The 22906-nt window shown below is 35.3% G+C and overlaps 2 protein-coding genes across 4 annotated transcripts in view; one reads left to right on the forward strand and one right to left on the reverse strand.

Annotated features, from left to right (window-relative positions):
* Positions 1 to 7553, reverse strand: part of LOC128214591 (uncharacterized) — a 42371-nt gene extending 34818 nt beyond the window's left edge. For all 3 annotated transcript variants that reach the window (XM_052921150.1, XM_052921151.1, XM_052921147.1), the window contains exon 1: positions 7286 to 7553. The gene's annotated coding sequence lies outside the window, so the exon portion shown is untranslated. The remainder of the gene's footprint in view (positions 1 to 7285) is intronic.
* Positions 7554 to 11941: 4388 nt separating this feature from the next.
* The window catches only part of LOC128213916 (mitogen-activated protein kinase kinase kinase 1-like), a 39898-nt gene continuing 28933 nt past the window's right edge, over positions 11942 to 22906 (forward strand). Inside the window, exons 1-5 of the mRNA XM_052920028.1 lie at positions 11942 to 12410; positions 14829 to 14922; positions 20506 to 20541; positions 21234 to 21278; positions 22085 to 22207. Coding sequence (XP_052775988.1) covers positions 12160 to 12410; positions 14829 to 14922; positions 20506 to 20541; positions 21234 to 21278; positions 22085 to 22207 — 549 coding nt within the window. The 5' untranslated portion in view covers positions 11942 to 12159. The remainder of the gene's footprint in view (positions 12411 to 14828; positions 14923 to 20505; positions 20542 to 21233; positions 21279 to 22084; positions 22208 to 22906) is intronic.

The raw sequence follows: 22906 nt of genomic DNA on the forward strand, positions 1-22906 counted from the left end.
CCTGAGGTTCTAGCTTATGGAATAGAAAATATTCTTGTTACTGTGCTTAGCACATGTGCTTAAAACATAAGCAGTTCCCTAATTCACAAGGTATGTTTTAACAAACATACTTGAAGCAACCACGTTAAATTATATCATGCAAATTGGGTCTTACGTCAGAGAAATTTAACTCGAGATTTTCTTTCAAACATTCCAAAGACTATGTAACTCTCTGATAAAAAACATATTCACCCTATCTTGAGCACTGACAGAAAGAGGGAGATCCTTTTCTTGTTTAAAAACAATGGCAAATTTTGTTGCTTTCACAACTTTAGAATAAACAAACCCATTGAATAATCTCCCCTGCATAGACAACCACCATTACAAACGAATGAAAACTCAGTATATCTAGTGGTTTACCCGCAGAAATTCATTTCACTGGGATTAGAAAGCATTATAGATAGTTTGTAAATCTATTGACAAGAGATTTGTGCTATCTTTCTTTGCTTTCATCTTAATAATAGAAGATGTAAGCTCTTTTCTGATTGTCATTTATTTTGAAAACACATTAAGAGTAGCCAAAGCCCATACAGTCCATAAACTACAAATCATTTTTATGATTTTTTTATGAACAGACATAAACTTAATATATGTTGTGACCAAAAAACACTTGATTTCATTGGAAACAACTATCAGTAAATGTTGACAATACAATGATTGGCAACGGGCACAGCGAACTGCTTCAAGGCTCACACTTTGCTTTGGGGAAAACAGCCCGAAAACTTTCAAAACAATATATAAATAACAAGAGCTGTCGTAAGTCAGCGCGCTTGACTACGCCGCTTTGACTTAGAAGTGAATACAATAATGATGTAATATGAGCCTGTCAAAAAAAAAAAATCAAATTAAAAAGTAAATAAGAATCGCGATGTAACAAAACCGGGTATTTAATGAACAGCAGAAGAGATTCAGTTTCAACTGCTTTCTTCTTTTTTTTTTGTAGCAGTGACCTTGATCCTATGGGTCATAAACACAATCCCATCGAAGTCCTCCATAAACACTTCATTCATATTAAGTTTGGTCACAGTATGTCAACCAAACCTAAAGTTATTCAGTACCAAACAGTAATCTATTTTTAGTAACAGTGACCTTGACCCTAGGGGAACAAAAGGCAACAAATGAAAGCTCTGCATAAACTTGTCCTATATACCTAGTTTGGTTACGCTATGTCAGCCCTTACTTGAGTTATTCAGTACTAACCATATTTCTAATTTTAGCAACAGTGACCATGACCTAGACCATAACTCTCGGGTCCAAAACCCAATCTCAGTAAAGGTCTCTATAAACTCTTCCTTTATACCAAGTTTGGTCACAATATGTAGACCCTTACTTATTATTATTATACAAGTTATTCAATACCAACCATTTTTCTACATTTTCATAGTAAATTTGACCATGACCTTTATCATAGGGGCCTCAAACGCATTCCCATGAAAGGTCTCCATAAACTCTTCGTATATACCAAGTTTGATCACTTTATGTCATACCTTAAAAAGCTAAAATATTCGATACATAAGGTGTCTTTGACACTGCCCTCCCACCAGCCTGCCCGAACAATGACACAAGTCATTCTAATAAAGACAAGTTATTTTGGTAAACCTTTATGAAAGTAATTCCTCACTGTTAAACCTACACATACCTATGTATTTGCCATTTTTACAATTAAAATGTTACAAAAATGTACGACATGATAATAATTTAAAGGGTTCCAAAAAAGTTTTCCTGAGAATTTGTTGGTCTTCCATGGAGGAAGAAAGAGTACTTATTTGATGAGATCATCATCAACAGAACCTAAACATGGAGAAAAAAAACAGGCAGATTGAGGGTCCTTGACTTTATGGCACTATATTAGTTCTTGCTTCCACAACTATAGATTTTGTAATGGATTTATTTCTATGACACCTAAGTGGCTGTGATACATGTACAACAGGTCGGTCAGAACCAATAAAACTATATACCCAACTTCCAATGAAGGTTCTTGTATGATATACGAAAGTATATATGGCGTACGTAGCACTTCGCAACTGTATAATTTAAAGTGAAAAATACCTGAGATTTCTTGAGATTGTACTTCATATGACTCAAGTAATTGTCAACTGAATGTATTTGCTCATGAAGTTCAAATTCACATAAATTAGAAAATAAATCATTTACAAAGCACATTCTGCAAACAACTGCTTAAAGGAAGATTAAAAATGACATTGATGCTAATAACTGTCGACACATGAAATGTATAATTACATGTAATAAGGAGGTTGTGGAACACAACGTCAATGTGAGTAACATGTTTTTAAGACTACATTTTTTAAATGTGTCTTAGGCCACATCACAATGGTGTTTCGTTCTGCGGATTTAACGCATCTATTTTTTGAAAATGTTAAAATGAATAACAATACCTATAGACTTCTAAATTTTATTATGTTGATTGCGTAAAAACATGCTTCAAATGTAACCTTTTACTTTTGAAATGTCCAAATCAGTCATAATAACTGTTAGATTCTGAAAGATAAGGTGATTCAAACATCATCGCACATAAAGTTTGCTTTATAATTATTTTAGAAATTTGGTTCATCCATTTCTGTGCATTCAGTATTGTAAGTATTACATTTTTCCATTTACCAAAAGATAGTGTTTAAATGGGATAAAAGGCAATAAGTTGAGGCATATTTTATGCTCCTTGCTTGGTTTGGTATAAATGAAAAATTGCAAAATTGTAAAAAAAAAACACTTTCCCCTTTTTTTTCAGGGCAAAAATCCATGTAACAAAAATTATGGTGTGGTCTGATGCTTATTTTTCATGCAGACTTCAAAATATTCTAGATTAGCACTACTTCAACAATGTCAGCATAATATCACACTGGTCATATGGCAATCATGATCATGCAATAAAATCAGCCTACTTTTTTCTGAATTTCAAAAACACCTAGTTCACTCCTATCATTCAAATATTGAATGCCACTGAAAGGACCTTATAAAAGTGTAGATGAATACTTGTGAAAACTGATCAGAAACAGCCCACATAAAGTCTGTTCAATAGCTTTGAGGGCTTTACTATATAACCATGTTTAAACATAACCTGTTGAAAGTAAACAAATCGGAATTGATAAAGTCTAGAGTCTCCCGTTACCGTTTAATGGAAGCCATTATTTTGATATGATTTCAATGACTTGCACAGAAGTCGTCAGACAATTATGTTTTGTGTAACCATGCATTTTACATTTATTATATTATTATACTGAAATTAATTTCTATAAAATACACTGAATGAGAAAAAGCATGTATATGCAGCATAAATTTAAAAGCTGATTTAATAACCACTAAACTTACTGACAGTCTGACATTAATCTCCGTTAGGTTTGCTAAAAAAGAAGAAAAAGGGGGGGGGGGGGGGGGGGGTTATAGACAGTATTCTGCTGTGTTCCCTATGCCAAAAATTATAAAAAAAATTCAATTTGAATGCAGAATTCTTAATGAAGCTTTAAACAATAATCTGATCAAGTTAAGCCAAAAAAATATAAATAAGAGTCTTATATCTCAAAGGCAAAGAACAAATGGCATATAAATTGATCAATTGACTCAGGGTTCGAATGGCATATAAATTGATCAATTGATTCAGGGTTCGATGGCATATAAATTGATCAATTGACTCAGGGTTCGAATTTAACTTTGAGGAGCCCTCGCAAAATTTTGAAATGAAAAATCAACTTGCAATTTTATTATTTGCTTTATTCCCTTATAATATTGTCTAATTAAAGTAGAAATTTACACCTAAGACATATTATGAATATTAAAAAACTATCAATCTTGAGTGACTCGACTACTAGAACTTGTTGATGGCTTATTCTTTTTGGCAGGGTACGGAAAGCCTCATCAGATGCTGGCCGCTTTTTGATAACAAAGCTGTCCAATAATTTGACATTGTTCACTTTGTATATTTACCCTCGCCATCGGGTAATACCCATTCGGCAAGCATGCTACAGATTTCATTAAGTAGAAATAAGTATTAAAAATAATAACATTATAAATTTAAAATAAATAAAAGCAACAGTAAATGTAGCGTGGATGCTTTGGACCATGAAATACACATGTATATCGATCGACGAAGTCTATTCACATAGACAGTTGGGGGGAAATATATTCAAAGGTTGATGGGGTTTACATATAGTGTGCGAAAGCGCTAAATTTAGCCAATGATTGAGCTAGGTGATTACGTCATTTATATTCACTTTGTGTTATGCACGCCTCGGAGCATCCGGGAAAGATTCGGGATAAACTAGGCCTTTTCCGTATTTGTTCTATTTTTGAAAACTTACTAGAGCGTGACTCCGTACTTTCTTCTTTATACAAGTATTGTAAACATGCCACTTATAGGCTGTTTACACTCGACTACGTAGCGAAGTTAAGTTCATGTTTATTCTACTTTACTTTTAATATTTTGTGGTCTAGAAAAACCCACTCGCAGAATTTTGCGAGCTTGAATAAAAGTCACTCGCAATTTGCAAATGTCGCTCGCATTTCGCGAGTATGCGAGTCTAAATTCGAACCCTGTGACTGTAATGAATTACAATTGATTACACTTGATTACACTTGATTACATTGACTATAATATTTAAGACTTTAATTCTCCCAGTTTCTAATATATACACACACACAGCCATCTTCCAAATTCAGTAAAAAAACAGTACTGCTTGTTATCATATGACAGATATGTATTCATAAAAAAAACAGTTAATTATCATAAAGACCTCTTAGACTAAATGAATGATAACGAATATAATGGTTGAAAATATGTTTGCATACTCAGAGATTAGGGCACATTTTCGTTTATGCACATCCCCCTGAAATGTGTTCGCATAAGAGATTTAAGCAATATAAAAGAAGGGGTTTTATTCAAACTTTTGTTGTTTAATCATATCATATTTAAATTTTTCCCCCAAACAAATCTTCATTGTATATTTGGATGAAAAATGTGTTTTGTCATTGGAATAAGTTTTGAATTTATAATTACATTAAGGATTGTGCTGTTGTTGTTGTGTGTTTTTCCCTAACAAAACCAAAAGCATGTATTTCATGCATGACAACGATTGAACATTGGTGGCTTCACTCCTTGACTAACAATGGAACCTTCGCATAGATGAAGTTGAATAGCAATAGTTGAATATTTGGAATAATATTGCTATCCCATTGGTTAAAATGAATCCAACCATTCTTGACAAAGGCATGTGCTCTTGTAATAAACTCCTATCATAGTACAGTTTTCCTCTGGATGTTTGAAATGCTTCATTGTAACAAACATGTGTAAGCTTTTAATTTTTATAGCAAATACAAACTTGTTAAATTCTACTTAAACCAATCAATATCATTCTATGTTTAAACAGCAATTATACAATTGTAAGTACAAATAATTCATACAAAAGAATCTTTTATTTTACCAGCTGGGGAATGGTTGTTTAAACATTTACATTTGCAAGAATAAAATGGAATGCAAACTGAACACAGGGTGCTAGTCAATATTTCATAAAAAGTAACCATTAGATATATAAAAGATCATGTACATTGATGTACTATAAGTTTATTTTCATAGTCTTGAACTCAACTACATGTATTTATTAAAACAAATGAATAAAAAAAGTTCTTGTTTAATTTTGTAATATTAAACTATTGAGTCAATATCAGCCAGTGACATCCAAAATAAATAGTATTTTTTCAGTGTTGGCTTTAATGTCTATATCCCGGCAGTGTGCATACCCAAAAAACTCCATGTAAATTTGTGTGTGTTTGCTAGAAGCCTTCTTATTAATAAAATCCTTTTTTGGTGATGCAATTGGCAAAGGTCTGCAGAGTGCAATGACTAAACCTGTAAACAATGGGTCTGCAGAGTGCAATGACTAAACCTGTAAACAATGGGTCTGCAGAGTGCAATGACTAAACCTGTAAACAATGTACTATTCATTTTTATTTAATCATAGTACTTTTACATGTAACTGTTTGGAGTAAAAAAACAACTGATCTAATCATTTAATGGTACCAACCTTTGCAATGAAATTGTGAAAAAAATAGGCTAGTGGTTTCCACAGTTACTCCCCCAAACGGTCTCCACTGCTTGTACTCTTAAATCTTGTAAATCTTAAAAATTAAGGCAGAGTCTGTTACATGCAGGGTTCTCAATAAGTTTTTGACTGGCAACCAGTTCTTATCAAGATCACTGAACATGACTATACTAACATTAAGCAAGCAGTATCCTGCAGTTTTAATGGGGTTTTGAGAAAAAAAATCTTCACTAGAACAATACAACAAATGACATTAATTATACATACTGCATGAAACTAGGGGTTAAGATTTGATTGTCTATTACTAACTTTTATGACGTCATGGAGCTTGCTCCAAATTGTCGTACCAAAATGGGCAATTAATAAAGCCCAATTTACCCTAGTATAAGTGTGAAGCAGTTTCCCGCTTTTCTAACAGTATCTATCTAACTAATTCTAATATTACAACTAGTACATGACATGTTTCAATTTAAATTGACTGCTATCCTGATCGTAGCACAAATACAATCCATCTTATGAAAGATAAGATAGTTATAGTCTTTTGACAAAAATTATACTATTTGATAGGGATAATAAAGTCTTTGACGACCCATTTCTTTCAACATTCTACCAATTTCTTTATTGAACTATAAAGTACAGCACTATTTTTCCTCAATTAAAGTCTATGCAGTATTTCATTCCTCATGAAAACAATAAAAAGCAAGCCTGTGCTTCTACCAGTTTCTTCTTTGGCCAATGAAACCATAAGCGACATAACCATTATGTTGGGAAATAGCTCATAGAGCTCTTATCTCTTATTAGCATCACATACCTATAAATCATGGTTTATAGGTGTGTCTTGTATGGTTGCTTTTATATATTGTTTAAATCTAGCAATTTAATAAAAAACTGTTGCACAAGTTTGTCAAGTATTCATAAATGTCTAATCCTACACTTTTTTTGAAACCGGGTGCTATTATCAGATATTCAATTTGTTGTAATTACGCATGCACAGTCAAACTCAAGACTTGAAGTGACTGCCCCATGTGAGAATCTGCAGATTTCATAAAAGTTTCATAATTTTTAGACACCCATAAAAATTTTAACAGGATTCTTTCGAACTCTAAAATTTAACAATAGCAGGTTACTCAACCTATTGCTCCCTAACAGTGTGCTTATATAAGGCTCTATCAAAAATATATTTATGAAAAACACACCTCACAATATGATTCTGCAGCTTAGCAGGCAATCTCTTGCCAGATTGAAACCTCGGGTCAAAAACCAAAATGTATAATATTTGACAAGTGCTATCCGAAATCCGACTCAAATCAAACATCCGAATACAAAAAATTAATCATCTTCACAGATTTCACAACAAACAGGTGTATCCATTTGGATTTTAAACAAAATTTTATATTTTATTAATTCACCTAAAAATCACTGACTTCTTATGATGAGACAATAAACAACAATCAAACTTCTAAAAGAAAATAATCCAACCTTTGACATGAAAGCGTCTTTAGTTGTCAATAACATTAGAATATTTGCCGAATTCCAGTAGACGAAATTATCGGTTACATCCCACTATTAAAAAACCCAAAGCATTGTTCCATTTAGTTTATCCGAAAAATAATTGGAAATAATAAAAGTACTAATTTCTTCGTAATTGAAAAGCAAGAACGTTTAAAGGTCCAGTAAAAAATGAGCGGTTACGAAATGGAAAGCTTAGTAAATGTCATATTTATTTCAAGTACAGTTACATATCTTTCCTTTATATGTGAATTTTAAAATCAGGTCTTTTTAAGTCAGCTGTAAGTAGATCGGTTTTCGAAAAAAATCGCCGAGAAAATCCGACAAAGTTATGGACTGGACATCTATCATCGGTAAAGCCCATATAACAAATCTGTAAAAAAAAAAACTCCGAGGCGCGCATTAACTAGAGACCCGGGTCTCTGTCGGGACAGGTCGTCATGTTATGGTGGTCACTTCTACAAGGTTATTTCGAAATTGCAACATGAATAACAAAGTTAATCACTGACACCTTAAATTTACTGCACTGTTATTCCAGAATACAAGAAACGCAAATGCTTTACGCTCCAGCTTCCTTTGTCACCACCTCGGCACCTGCACTCAAAAAGCCTCTCCACCGGAGAAAATGGTTACTTTAAACTATTTACTAGTGATGAAACGATTATCGAGTACAATCGATAAATTGTCGCTGACAATGCTATGTCGGCGACAATCGATAGTGATTGTCCAAAATCGTGTCGCCAATGTAACTTCCGGTAACTACGTATCTTTTGTTATGCGGTAAACGAAGAGTGCGGTGAATGTAAATACATTTGCTTAAAAACTGACAAACTCCCTAAATTACAAATTGCTTTTAATTTAATTGTTTATATATTTCATAAAGCCTCAATAATCTATCGCTATGGTGTAGTGAGTCCGGTCTTATCTGCAAATACCGGGGATCCCGGCTCGATGCTTTCTGTTTTTGAAACCTTTTTTGTATTGTTTGTTTTTAACAAATTTACTTTTTTTGTGAAAGTTTTATGAAGTTAGAGTATTTTGATAAAATCGTCAATATTACCGGTTATTGGATGATAAGCTGGTTAACAAATAATTAATTTGCTTTTACATAGATAAAATGCTTAGATAACTTACATGATGCGGTGTGCATCATTTTGCAATTGATGTACAATTATTAAGTACACGTATGTGTTTTGTTGTTATGTTTTTCGTTATGTTATTAAAAACAGAAAAAGGTTATGTATAGTTGCTTACTGTTGCAAAAAGCATGATTATAGCATCACACGTGCTGATTCCAGGTTAAACCATTTAAATGATCATGATTATACTATAAAGAATGTATTCCTAAATTATATTATAAGCTTTCGATTATTGTCCGATAGTAAATCGAAATACTTGGTCCGATTCGATTCGATTATCGATAGCAAATCGAGTCCGATTTTCAAACACTACTATTTGCCATGGACGATTGTTCCTTCAATATGTCACAGTATACTAAAAATGTACATCCTAATATTCTGTTTGATATAATATACCACGGACCATTGAAAAAATATGGGACAAAAATAATAAGGCAAATGCAACCCCCATTATGGCTGAAACCTAACAAGCCGCACCATCCTCCACACAACAGCCAACAGCCGATATGACAAGTTTCATGTCACCAAATGTCCCTGAATATCAACTGAAAATCACTATGCCACATCAACCTCCCCTCAACATCCAATGGACGAGATGCCAGGTTATGTGTCACTTACTGTTCCCTTTATCACCTGAAAATCCACATGTGGCACCAATGGAAATTCACATGCAGTACCTACCCTACCACAACAGACAACGGCCGAGATGACAGGTTGCATGTCACTCACTGATCCCTTTATGATCTGAAAATCCTCATGCAGTACCAACCTACCCCAACAACCAACGGCCGGGGTGACAGGTGGCATGTCACTGACTGTTCCCTTTATCACCTGAAAATCTGAATGTCACACCAACCTCCCCACAACATCTAGCAGCCGAGATGACAGGGTGCATGCCAGTTGTCACTAACTGTTCCTTTAATCTCCTTCTTTAAAGAAGATGCTAATGATTGGCAAATTCATATTGATTCGAGCAACTCCAACAATGGATTTCGTCCCCCCTATTATGATATGATTAATATAGAAAATGACGTCCGCCGGAAACAATATTTGGCAACAACTCGGCGTGGAATCATTTTAGGCCATCGGAATATTTTATACAGCTGTTGAACGCAAACAGTCTAACAACCATTTCACAAGATTCAGAAAGCATATCAGTGAGGTCGTGCCAACTAAAATACATACACTATCGCTTTTGTTGACTTTTACTAAAGAAACATTAATCTGTCCGCAAGGAAACCTTAATAGAAAAAAAGGCTTCCATGTTCAAGTTTAGACGAAGACTTACATGTACTTTCAGAAATGAACCATATTACCGTGCATACAATGAACACAAATAAGTTGTTAAAACCTTCGTCGTTTTGGACAAAAAGCAATTGTGCAGCATTTGTATTTAAACAGGAAATTACATCCTGAACATATAACAAAATGATTACGTCGTATAACCGTATTGTATGTGACGTCATCGTTTAAAAGAAAGCAAATTTCGTTAAAGTAAAGTGCTGATTTTTGCATTTTTATGATAATGGATCAGATACAACTTAACATTTCCAAAACCCGAGCCGTCGTTCACCTCTATGAACACCTTTTAAAGCAGTGTTCTGAAAAGCATATACGTACTGTAGCAGTATATTGCATTGGTATATATGTTTCGTTACAACGAGCACTTCGTGTATATGAATGATTACTGTAAACGCCAAATAAAATTGTTTGATTCGGTGGTACCCCAAAAATACGTGTTGAAATTATAAGTTAATTTTTTTCATGATATTCTGATAAAAACAACAATTAGATATTAACATTGATAATCTTCAATCAGGTTTACGACAGTATCATTCATGTCAGTCAACGCTAATTCGATAAGTTTATTCTCAGTTGAAAAGTATTGACTTTTCTAAAATTGTTGGGACGTTTTTTTCTAGATCTCCGTAAAGTTTTTGACCTTGTTGATCACGATACTCTTTTACAAAAACGAACATGTTCATGTACTTAAATCGAAGACAATGTGTAAAAGTTGATAATAAGAAATCTACATCTCAAAATGTTTAAAGTGGTGTTCAGCAATGTTCGATTTTCGAGCCTCTTTTGGATATCTTTTATGTATAAATATTAATGCCACAAATATCTCCCTGAACAAATCCTTCTTTGACCTCTGCTGATGGTTCCACTTGGCATGCATCTGGACATGGTGTGACCGAAATTCAACAATATTTGCAGAATGATTTGGAAACTGCTTCTTGATGCTCTAGCAACGATTTGATGTATCTTTAGATATTTGCTTGGGCTTATACCAACATTTAAGTGAACTTATTTCATATACAAACAATACATAATATTCATTTAGGTCCACTTCCCACAAAATATCCGTTCACTCTGCTACAAACCAATTACATGTATAAAAATAATCATTTTTAACTTATCCAAAGATGTATTACACTATTCCAGTTAGTATTCGAAATAGTGTTTGAAAATCGGACTCCATTTGCTATCGATAATCGAATCGAATCGGACCAAGTATTTCGATTTACTATCGGAAAATAATCGAAAGTTCATATTATCAGTAAGCAATACATTCTTTATACAGAGTATCATCACATTCATGTAAAAGCATATTAAATATTTGTTAACCAGCTTAACATTTAATAACCTGTAATATTGAAGAGTTCATTAAAATATCTTAATTTAATAAAACTTTCACAAAAAAGTAAATTTGTTAATAACAACGGATACCAAAACAGGTTTCAAAAACAGAATGCATCGAGCCGGGATCCCCGGTATTTGCAGGTAATACCGGGCCCATTGCACCATAGAGACAGATTATTGAGGTTGTATGAAATATACAAACAATTAAAAACAATTTGTAATTTTGGGAGAGCTTGTAAATTTTAAAGCAAAAGTGTTAACATTCACCAAATGTGTGGAAGAGAGTGACCTACCTAGTTAAAATGAACTTAACGAGAATTTACCGGAAAGAAAAATTGAAATTTATGCTACGTTTACCGCATAAAAAACATACGTTATTATTATTCTTACATGCCCCTTTTTGCAATCGGAACACCTCGGCCAGGATCCAACAGGAATTGTCAATCTCGAAGCTTGCCGGAGATTGCCGAGTTTTTTCGAATGGCTCATTTTGGGTGTACAATACAGTTGTATTTAACCTTTGAAAACTATTTTCGTTTAAATCTAGATCTAAGGCACTTGTCAAAATACATTCGCGGGAGAAAGGGAATTTCCATATAATTCAATGTTTTAGGAGAGTAAGCTTTTCGCCGCTAAACGTAGAAATATAATTCCCACGTAACATGTGTTTTTGCAATTACAGCAACAGTATTGGAAGTAGTGTTACGAATGTCATTTCATGAAATGTCACCTTCCAGTTTCTTAATTTTATCTCGAATGTTTTTGTTTACATTTCGATCATGGCTGAAACTGTGACAATTCGCCTCTCTCAAGACAATTGCGGTGATGACAAGCGGAGCTCTTCGCCCAGACCGAGTAATTTAGTGCTTGGAGGTGGCAGTGATGGAGATTTTGACGATGGTGACAAAGATTTTGTCCATGAGCAAAATTTTGCAACAGGACAAAACTATCAAGGACCTCATGATTGGAGAAAGCGATTGAAACCTGTCAAATCTCCGATTAAAACAGATGATGAACAAGATATCAATGGGTAGAATATTTTATATATTTATTTACATACATATCGATATAGAGTTTGAGAGAGGGCTAAGCAGAATATTTACAGAATGCCAACACTTGTCTGTTGTTTATTGTTAAGTAGAAAAGGGCTATTAGTATTGCAAAATAATTATTAAAGCCAGATTAATGGGCCTTGCCACACCAGTCATTGAAACAAAACTTTTGCATGAACAAGCCTGAATTACTAAAGATTAATTTAAGATTTTAGGCAATCTCGCTAAACATTTTTCCAGTGCAAGGTTTGACTAAACCGTATTCCTGTGCCATATATAATTTAGATTTACATTTTGTACATAATCATAACTTGATTCTAACGAGTGACAATTTATCAGAGAAGAAAAACGTCTCTATCTTGGCTTTTGTTTGTTTGCTTTGGGTAAATTGATTTTCTGTATGGACAGACTCGAAGGAAATTTAACAGAAAAATGGGGAAAACATACTTTTTAAGGAATTGGGCTTAAAACATGAGCTTATTTACAGGTGAAACAAGTAATTAATTATTATTTGTTCTATATATTCAAGAACTGAGAGAAATATATATCAATTGCACAGAACTTGAATTTAGAACAAGATCACAACGGTTGACCCTTGCACTATTGAAATGCTTTTCAGACTGGCTCAAATTCTTAATTTTATATAGCAAGACCAGGGTTGTCAATAAGAACCGGCCGCCGGCCAAAAAGGACGGTTCAAATGGAGAAGAAAAAAAAATTGATCGCAAGTTTTTTTTTGGTAATAAATGTTCCTTACCGCTTAAAACGGCCCTTTCCGCCTATAACATCTCTTTTCTTCAACATTTAGAGCATCGCATTGACTGGTTTAAAATTTTCCATTAATCTGAATAATTTTCTTAGGATTCGGCGTATTTGTAGACACAGTAGACGATTTTTTGTTTTTCCAACATTGCCGACATTTTGACACAATTCTGAACCATGACCTGTGATGTCAGGTGCGTGATCAATAAAATAAGTGTATAATTGGTAGTTAATTCCAGTATAACTTGCAGCATTGTGTAAATTTCCACGAGGAGAACGAGACAGGAATGCCCACAAACCTGCGCAGTCAACGTTTTACGCATCTTTGATACCAATGACCTTATTTCGCGATTTTCCAAAATTCTTAAAATAGTCACAGTGTTGTTTTATTAGTGCATTTATCGATGTTTATACTTCATGGAAATGAATTTATAGCTAATAAACAAGCAACAGAAATGAAAATAAATGACCCTACATTACGAGTACTTAGAATTACGTATCTATGAAGCGATAAAGTGTGGATGTCCGTATCTATGAAGCTATTGATAGTTAAGTAAAATTGCCTATCTATGAAGTAAAGGGTTAAATAAATACTCCCAAAATGCCCCGGAATGCAGGAAATGAAGTGCTGAATTTCAAAAATTTCGAGGGGGGAGGGGGGTATGCCCACGGATCCACCTAGCTGGCTGCCTACTTTTCTGTTTCAGTCGGTTCAACAAAAACTTATTGACAACACTGCAAGACTTATTAAAAAATTTTTTATATAATTTAGGCATGTTCACAGAGAAGTCTTATTTTGATGACTTTAAATTGCAAAGAATGTACAAGAATGTTTTGCTTATTTATGATCATTTGAAAACATAATTGCATGCAAGTTTTGGAAGTAATACCAACTATCTAGAGGGCCCTTTTTGGATTGCTCCAGTTTGGGCCCCAAAATGCCATTTATATTATTTGTTTTATATCACTCATGAGACTAAAAATCTCTCCCTCATGTTAAACACTTCTTAACAATAGCACCAAATGCCTTTAGTTTTAAACAATAAGTAATCAAGTTATTGTACTCAAAGAGAATTCAGTGGAGGTTTTTCATCGGGGTTCAATGTAAAGATTATAATTAACTAGAAACATCTCTTATGAACTTGTCTGTTTCTTTCTTAAAATATGTTGACATATTACTATTACCGTTAATATTGGTGTCCTTGGCGTTGTCATAACTCAAAAATGCATTTAAGATTTTAAAATGAAACTTTGTACACATGTTGCCAGAGGCTGTATGCATTGTGCCGTTTTTACAGAAAAAAACAGAACGCAACAGACTTTTGCCCTTGTTTTTTTATCAATTTCACCTTCAAAGCAGAGAAAATATTTCTTTTAAATGGAAAAAGCATTACCCAGAAGAACAGTTTTGGTCTTGGTTGGGTTTGACTCCACAGCAGCAGAAACACTTCAAATTAAAAGTCCTGTTTCTTACTAGGCTGGCAATGAGTTATTATTATATAGAAATCAGGGATTGTAAACTTTTTACTGTAATTTTTCTTAGACATCTCTTGTTTCAATTATGAAACACTATACATACTTCATGTGTAAAGTAAGTGTTTACAGTTTTCTCGACTATCTACATTGTTTTCCAGGGACGGTAAAGAGAATGGGGAGGAAAAACCAAAGAGCCGGCCGCTGCCACCATGGAAAAGAGACCTGATTGAGAGAAACAAGAAAGTGGCCCGGGTATGATGTTTACTTATTAGTTAGGGAATTTTTGGGTCTATTTGAACAATTCATTTATCAGTTTGCTGTTTTTCAAAGAAATAAAAAAGTAGACTATTGAACGAACAAGCCGAAGTTCTCACTCTAGTGCTTGGCATAAACAATTATCAATATGCCTTTGCTATCCAATATCAGAAATAAGGCCATAAAAACCAAAATAAATTGGTTTGGGTTACCCGACCGTACCTACAAAATAAGCACCCACCCTACTGTTTTTATAGTCGATTGGTAAAAATTTAAAAATAAAAATAGAAAAAATATTTTTTAAGTGTGTGTTTTAGAAAGTAGTTTAAAACCTTTGAAGCTATGTACAGAAGATAAATTAATCACCATTTTCAAATGATGACAATAACGTTCAGGGTTTCCGCCAGGAATTTCATAAGGCATGTCGGAAGGGGCGGGTTTGGGAGTGGTGTCTCCTACCGACGTCGATTTTTTTATTTTCGTATCCAAAATGGTGCAATTTCCTGCATTTTAAACAAGTTTACAGTTATGTTCCCATGATTTAGAATTATCAACTAAAGTCCGATTAACATTAAAATTATTTGTGAAAAGGTTTAATGGTTTCTTTTCCTTAATTATTGGTATTTCTCAAGTTTTCTGACACTACAATATCGACGATATTGATCGACTCGTGTTTCGTTTAGTGCGGGTATATTTTATATTGACACCGTTGACGTCACAGCAAAACGTGTAAAGCACGCTGCATGCTGGAACACAAAAGAGCCTGGAGCAAAGCGACTGCTCGTGTATTCGTATTTAAAGCTGCAACAGCTAATATTTTTAAAGCCGGATTGGCTAAATAATAACTTAAAGGGAATGTAATGTGTATTTTCAGATTTATTTATCTTTTTTCTACATAAATTAAAAGAACGATAAAATAATCAAAGGTTAATAATAAGCAACACAAAATATAACTTTACACTTTTAAACTAAAGACGGGAACGCGACTCAATTAATTACGACGACATAGCATAACCCTTGTTAATAATACAGATATCTTAACACGGTTCTCAATTATAATTTAATAATTGGTTAACAAACGGACTCGGGATTAAGAAACAAAATAAAACAACACATGATTTATGTTACTGAAATCAATTAACACTTATTGTTTACTTTGCGTTCATAGATGATTATAGGGATGAAGGTCGCAATTACGACAGTGGTGTTTTTCACACATTCCCATTCTGATAAAGAATAGGAGGAGTTTGGTTAATTGGCACTGTTGAACCTCACCGACACGTCTTCATCCTGTCGTCGATCCTGAATGGCTGATACAAATGTCGTAATAGTCCCGACACGCCTTCTGGCTGTCAGTCAAACGTTGCAACCGTTGCAATCGCAACAAAATTGTGTATTGTCAAAACTGATGATTGTTTTGATAAGGATTGTTGCTACGCGAATTAAAGCATGTCGGCATAATTAACGCGTGTCGGTAATTGGCCTTGCCAGCGGAAGGCACGTCGGGCCCGACAAGCCATAAAGGGCTGGCCGAAACCCTGACCTTCTTACATAAAGCATTATAAGCCTACCTGTTTTTGAAAATGATGTAACCCTAACCAAACCATTTAATTTTTTTGGACTGACCACTTTTGAAACATACAATCTTTTCACATGAAACTTGGAACGCATGTTTCAAGCAACTATGCATACGAATGTAAATGGGTTATCTATGGAATTTGTATTTTGTCTTGAGAATTGAGAATTCAAGCTCTGAAATTGGGCTATGGGGAGATTTTCCAGAAAAAAACTTTTTCAACTTGAACTACCGTATGATTGTATCAACAGAAGACAAAATTATCAGGCAGGCCTTGCACTGGTAAAAGGCTTTCCAGGCAGTGCACAAATTCTGGATGTTGTATAGTAGGGCTTGTTAACAAATTTCATGCCAATTACTTGTGTAAACATTCAGGTTTATTCATCCATAAAAATAAAAATATGAAATTTGATCTCTTCTTCACCCTATTCTGAGGTCAAGTTAAATATCTGAAAGATTTATTTCCTTATTTTTTAAAGCCATTGTGTGCAGACAGGATTTAACCAAACGTTATTAAATGAGACTGTCTCAGGACACCTGCTTTTGTCCCTCTCAAAAGTTCCGCCTTAAGAATGAATTCTTTGCATTAAGTTTATTTTTTTACATGTTCAAACATCAATATTGAAATAAATAGCCAAACCTACATGTATGAGGCACATAGCTTTTAAACTGCAATGTACATACATGTAGCAATTAAGTCTGTTTTATTTATGTTATACAAATGTATGATATGCTTTGCGCTGTTAAGGAGGGCTCTTAAATTTATGTCACTTTGCAGTGTGGTATTAAACAAACAATGTTAGCGAGGTGTTGTTGAGGATTGTTATTAATCATTTTGATTTCCTGATGAGTATTCCTCTCATTGGTGTGATTTTATAGCTTTTCCACCTCTATTTTAATGTTTTGATCTTAATGCTAATCCTTACCCCAAATCCTAGCAATAACCTCCACCCTTACCTATCCCCTAATCCTAGCAATAACCTCCACCCTTACCTATCCCCTAATCCTAGCAATAACCTCCAACCTTACCTATCCCCTAATCCTAGCAATAACCTCCACCCTTACCTTACCCCTAATCCTAGCAATAACCTCCACCCTTACCTATCCCCCAATCCTAGCAATAACCTCCACCCTTACCTAACCCCTAACCCCGAGCAATAACCTCCACCCTTACCTTACCCCTAATCCTAGCAATAACCTCCACCCTTACCTTACCCCTAACCCTGAGCAATAACCTCCACCCTTACCTTACCCCTAATCCTAGCAATAACCTCCACCCTTACCTAACCCCTAACCCCGAGCAATAATCTCCACCCTTACCTATCCCCTAATCCTAGCAATAACCTCCACCCTTACCTTACCCCTAATCCTAGCAATAACCTCCACCCTTACCTATCCCCTAATCCTGAGCAATAACCTCCACCCTTACCTATCCCCTAGTCCTAGCAATAACCTCCACCCTTACCTATCCCCCAATCCTAGCAATAACCTCCACCCTTACCTAACCCCTAACCCCGAGCAATAACCTCCACCCTTACCTTACCCCTAGCAATAACCTCCACCCTTACCTATCCCCTAGCAATTACCTCCACCCTTACCTAACTCCTAGCAATAACCTCCACCCTTACCTATCCCCTAACCCTGAGCAATAACCTCCACCCTTACCTAACTCCTAGCAATAACCTCCACCTTTACCTATCCCTTAATCCTAGCAATAACCTTCACCCTTACCTATCCCCTAATCCTAGCAATAACCTCCACCCTTACCTATCCCCTAATCCTAGCAATAACCTCCACCCTTACCTATCCCCTAACCCTGAGCAATAACCTCCACCCTTACCTTACCCCTAGCAATTACCTCCACCCTTACCTTACCCCTAGCAATTACCTCCACCCTTACCTAACTCCTAGCAATAACCTCCACCTTTACTTATCCCTTAATCCTAGCAATAACCTCCACCCTTACCTATCCCCTAACCCTGAGCAATAACCTCCACCCTTACCTAACCCCTAGCAATAACCTCAACCCTTACCTAACCCCTAATCCTAGCATTAACCTCCACCCTTACCTATCCCTTAATCCTAGCAATAACCTTCACCCTTACCTATCCCCTAACCCCTAGCAATAACCTCCACCCTTACCTAACCCCTAGCAATAACCTCAACCCTTACCTAACCCCTAGCAATAACCTCCACCCTTACCTATCCCTTAATCCTAGCAAAAACCTCCTCCCTTACCTAACCCCTAGCAATAACCTCCACCCTTACCTTACCCCTAATTCTAGCAATAACATCCACCCATACCTTACCCCTAATTCTAGCAATAACCTCCACCCTAACCTAACCCCTAGCAATAACCTCCACCCTTACCTAACCCCTAGCAATAACCTCCACCCTTACCTTACCCCTGATTCTAGCAATAACCTCCACCCTTACCTAACCCCTAGCAATAACCTCCACCCTTACCTAACCCCTAGCAATAACCTCCATCGTTACCTTACCCGTAATCCTAGCAATAACCTCCACCCTTACCTAACCCCTAGCAATAACCTCCACCCTTACCTATCCCTTAATCCTAGCAATAATCTCCACCCTTACCTAACCCCTAGCAATAACCTCCACCCTTACCTTACCCCTAATCCTAGCATTAACCTCCACCCTTACCTATCCCTTAATCCTAGCAATAATCTCCACCCTTACCTAACCCCAATCCTAGCAATAACCTCCACCCTTACCTTACCCCTAATCCTAGCAATAACCTCCACCCTTACCTAACCCCTAGCAATAACCTCCACCCTTACCTATCCCTTAATCCTAGCAATAACCTCCACCCTTACCTAACCCCTAGCAATAACCTCCACCCTTACCTATCCCTTAATCCTAGCAATAACCTCCACCCTTACCTTACCCCTAGCAATAACCTCCACCCTTACCTTACCCCTAATCCTAGCATTAACCTCCACCCTTACCTAACCCCTAGCAATAACCTCCACCCTTACCTAACCCCTAGCAATAACCTCCACCCTTACCTATCCCCTAACCCTAAAGACAAATATAAATTTCCACCAGAAATATTGAAACATGATGTACAAAGCAACCTGTAACCTAGGTGGCAGACCAATTGTAAACTCTAGCCCTTTCATTTACACGATAATTCTTGGTTATTTTGCTTTGAACATATTTATATTTCATTGTATATGATGCAAGTTAACAAAATGCCATTCATGAAAAGGATGTGTGTTTGTCTGTAACTCCACAAAATGTCCTAAATTAAACATTTTTACCCCTGGAGTAAGCATTTTATTTCTTTTGAAGTATTGTTTTCTTGTCTGAAGTAACTTCATCACATGAGGAAAAAATATGACTAGAGTCACTGGAAACAGACTCTTTCTTAGCTGTGGCCTTATGTGAATGATGTTCATTTTTGTGAAACGCAAAAGGAGCTCCCTTCTATCCCCTATTCATTGTTTGAGTCCAGCGTCTGCCTCCGCTATATAACTGATAATTGCATAACTGACGCGTGATTCTTGGTTTCCATGGAAATGAAAATTCCTGATAATTGATTTATCCCATTCTCAGTTGGCTTGACAAAGGAAAAATCAATAAATTGTGAAACATTCTTTAAAAAAAGGTTTAATATTTATGCTACCTACTTTTGTAATGTAACCTTTTTGTAGGCAAATGAATAGGAAAAAGTGCAATTATCCTATCATTTTAGTAAATTTTATTTGTAAACTGCTTTATATTCATGTTACTACCCTCTGGCTTTTATTGGAGAAGGGGTCATAAACTTCTATTGGTAGAATGGGTTGACTTTTGAAACCCTTCCAGCTGAATTGGATTTGCTGAGATATCTTACAATTCGGGGGGGGGGGGATTTCATTTTTCCAAAGAAATTCTCAGTATGGAAGACATCAATAATGACCCCTATAATAAATACACTGCGATCAGGTCAATTTGTCCCATGTTTGCTTAACTAACCATGACCATTCTTTTGGTTTCAGCTTGTTCGAAGGGAAAGCTCCGGAAGAAGAAATCCTGTGAGTTACATTAAAGCGTTGTTTACGGTTTTTGTTTCACATAAATGTATTGTAGATTGTTTGTTTCGCAAGTTCTTCTTTTCGCAGTTTTTTTGGTCCAATTTTTAGTTATAAAATCTGCAAGAGCATGATAGACTGTCCATGGTAAATTAACATTTCCTGAGTTTTAAATTTTTGATGGAATTGATTCTCAAAAAATAAGCAATCTATGTATAACTTTTAAACTGAACTGTTTTTTATCCACTTAAAGCTGAATCTTTTGACAACTTTTTTATTTTTTGTCTTGGAATGAGCCCATTTTTGCGAACATGGATGGAAACCAGTTATATAAGACTGCTGACAAAAAAAAATCACAGATTTTTATATTTAAGTTAAAAAATGATGTTTTATGCATTTTTCTGTTTATGGTTTAAGCCATAAAAAACTGATTTTTGAACGGAAATATGAAAATCTGCGATCTGATCTTTTGTCAGCAATCTTATATCATTGGTTTACAGGTATTTACACAAAAATTTGCTCTTTCCAAGACAAAAAATAAAAAAAGTTGTAAAATCTGTGAGAGTGCAGCATTAAAAGCCACCACATTGTAATTTGTAGTTTGAATTAATATTTAAATTTTTCCATTCCTAAATGCAAACATGAAAATATATCTCGTGCTAAACAATGATAATGGTAATGTTCCTTAACTCTAGGTGGTAAGACGGGAAAGTTCCGGGAGATCCAAAAAGGGAAGTGAGGTGAGTATTTTCGGCTAGAGTTTTTATGCCCCCGAAGATGGGCATATTAAAACGCACTGTCTGTCCATCTGTTCGTCCGTTCGTATGTCCGGCTCAATAACTCGTGTCCGGGCTGTAACTTTCTCTTGTATGAACAGATTTTAAAAAAATCTGCCACATGTGTTTGACATACCAAGAGGACGTGTAGCGTGCAAGACCCATGTCCCCACCTCTAAGGTGAAAGATACACTTAGTGTTTATTCACAATGGAATGCTGAATATAAGGACATAAGAGTGTAGGTTGTCAAGTATGGGTGGTATTTTTTATGTTCAGTGGCAATTTAAAATAACTTGCCATATGTATTTGACACGTGAAGGCCAGATCAACTTTTCATGTACCGACCTTGTTCATAGTTCAATGTCACATCGGGGGGGGGGGGGGGGGGGGTGCTCAGCCTCCCTAAGGGGTGACACAATGCAACCAAATTGATCACAGAGCCTGTTCAGCCTCCATTTTAGCCAGAACTGACCATCTTTATTCTTTCCTGTAACTTTTTAAATGTCATTCATTGTTGTTACACAACCAATTATCTGGGTGTATATCATTACCTTTCCTTTATTCTTCATGATATGATGAGTGTAAATTTTCCCCTTTAGATTTCTAAATTCTTCTCTATACTACACTAGGGTTGCTGTGGGGTCAACCATAATACAGCCAATACTGGCGAGGGAACACTTTATCAACTCTGTAACTCTTACTTTCCAAAAAATATAAAATCTTTTCTTTTCTTTTTGTAATAATGTGAAATTTATGCAATATTTTTCAGTCACCCAGTGCCCTTGGAAGAAAGAGATCATTACGTAACCAATCCGGGGCAGCAAGTGCCTTTGCTCAGCAGGTTGTCAACGAAAATGTCGGCTCAAGGCGCAGAATTTCCCCTGCTAATTCTGTGAGTAAATAAGATTCTTAATGGATGGTTTTAGAAATTGTTCTTCCAGATTTTGATATAAAAGATGTACATACATGTAGTTGGATACACTATTACTGTCTGCTACATTGAGTATTGTAGGACATTTTGCTAGGAAACCTGGTAACATGAATAATTAATGAGGCACTTTGGGAGCCTCTTCAGCATCTTAACTAATGAAATTACTTTTTGTTTTCTATATTTAGTAACCAAACACCAGTATGACATCATGGTTAATGTTCTAAGTTAAAGCATATTAAGTTATAACATGTGATTTCGTTGGAAGTCTGCATTCCCCTGCATCATTAATATTCATGACGATATTCTGTCACTGGATATTCCCATGGAACTTATGTGTTAACTGAATACAGTATGGGCGGTTGCTTATGATTATACTTGTAGTGGTCTTGGTCAATTTGTCTGATGTAGTTGAGTGGGAGATGAAAGATGATGATAAAATTAAACTAATGATAGAAAAAGCATATAAGTTTCATATAAAAGAATAAACACATAAATGTACAACATGACGTTATACTATATTAAGAGTAACGTAATTTACTGTGTATAGGACGCTGGTTTAGATAGGACGCAGACAAAAAAATATATGAGAAAATCCATGAATTTTTTTTAATTGAATAGATACTCTAGATTGGATGCAGAGAAATTGTAAAATACATGTGT

Source organism: Mya arenaria, chromosome 13 (assembly GCF_026914265.1).
Source record: "Mya arenaria isolate MELC-2E11 chromosome 13, ASM2691426v1".
Classification (NCBI taxonomy): domain Eukaryota; kingdom Metazoa; phylum Mollusca; class Bivalvia; order Myida; family Myidae; genus Mya; species Mya arenaria.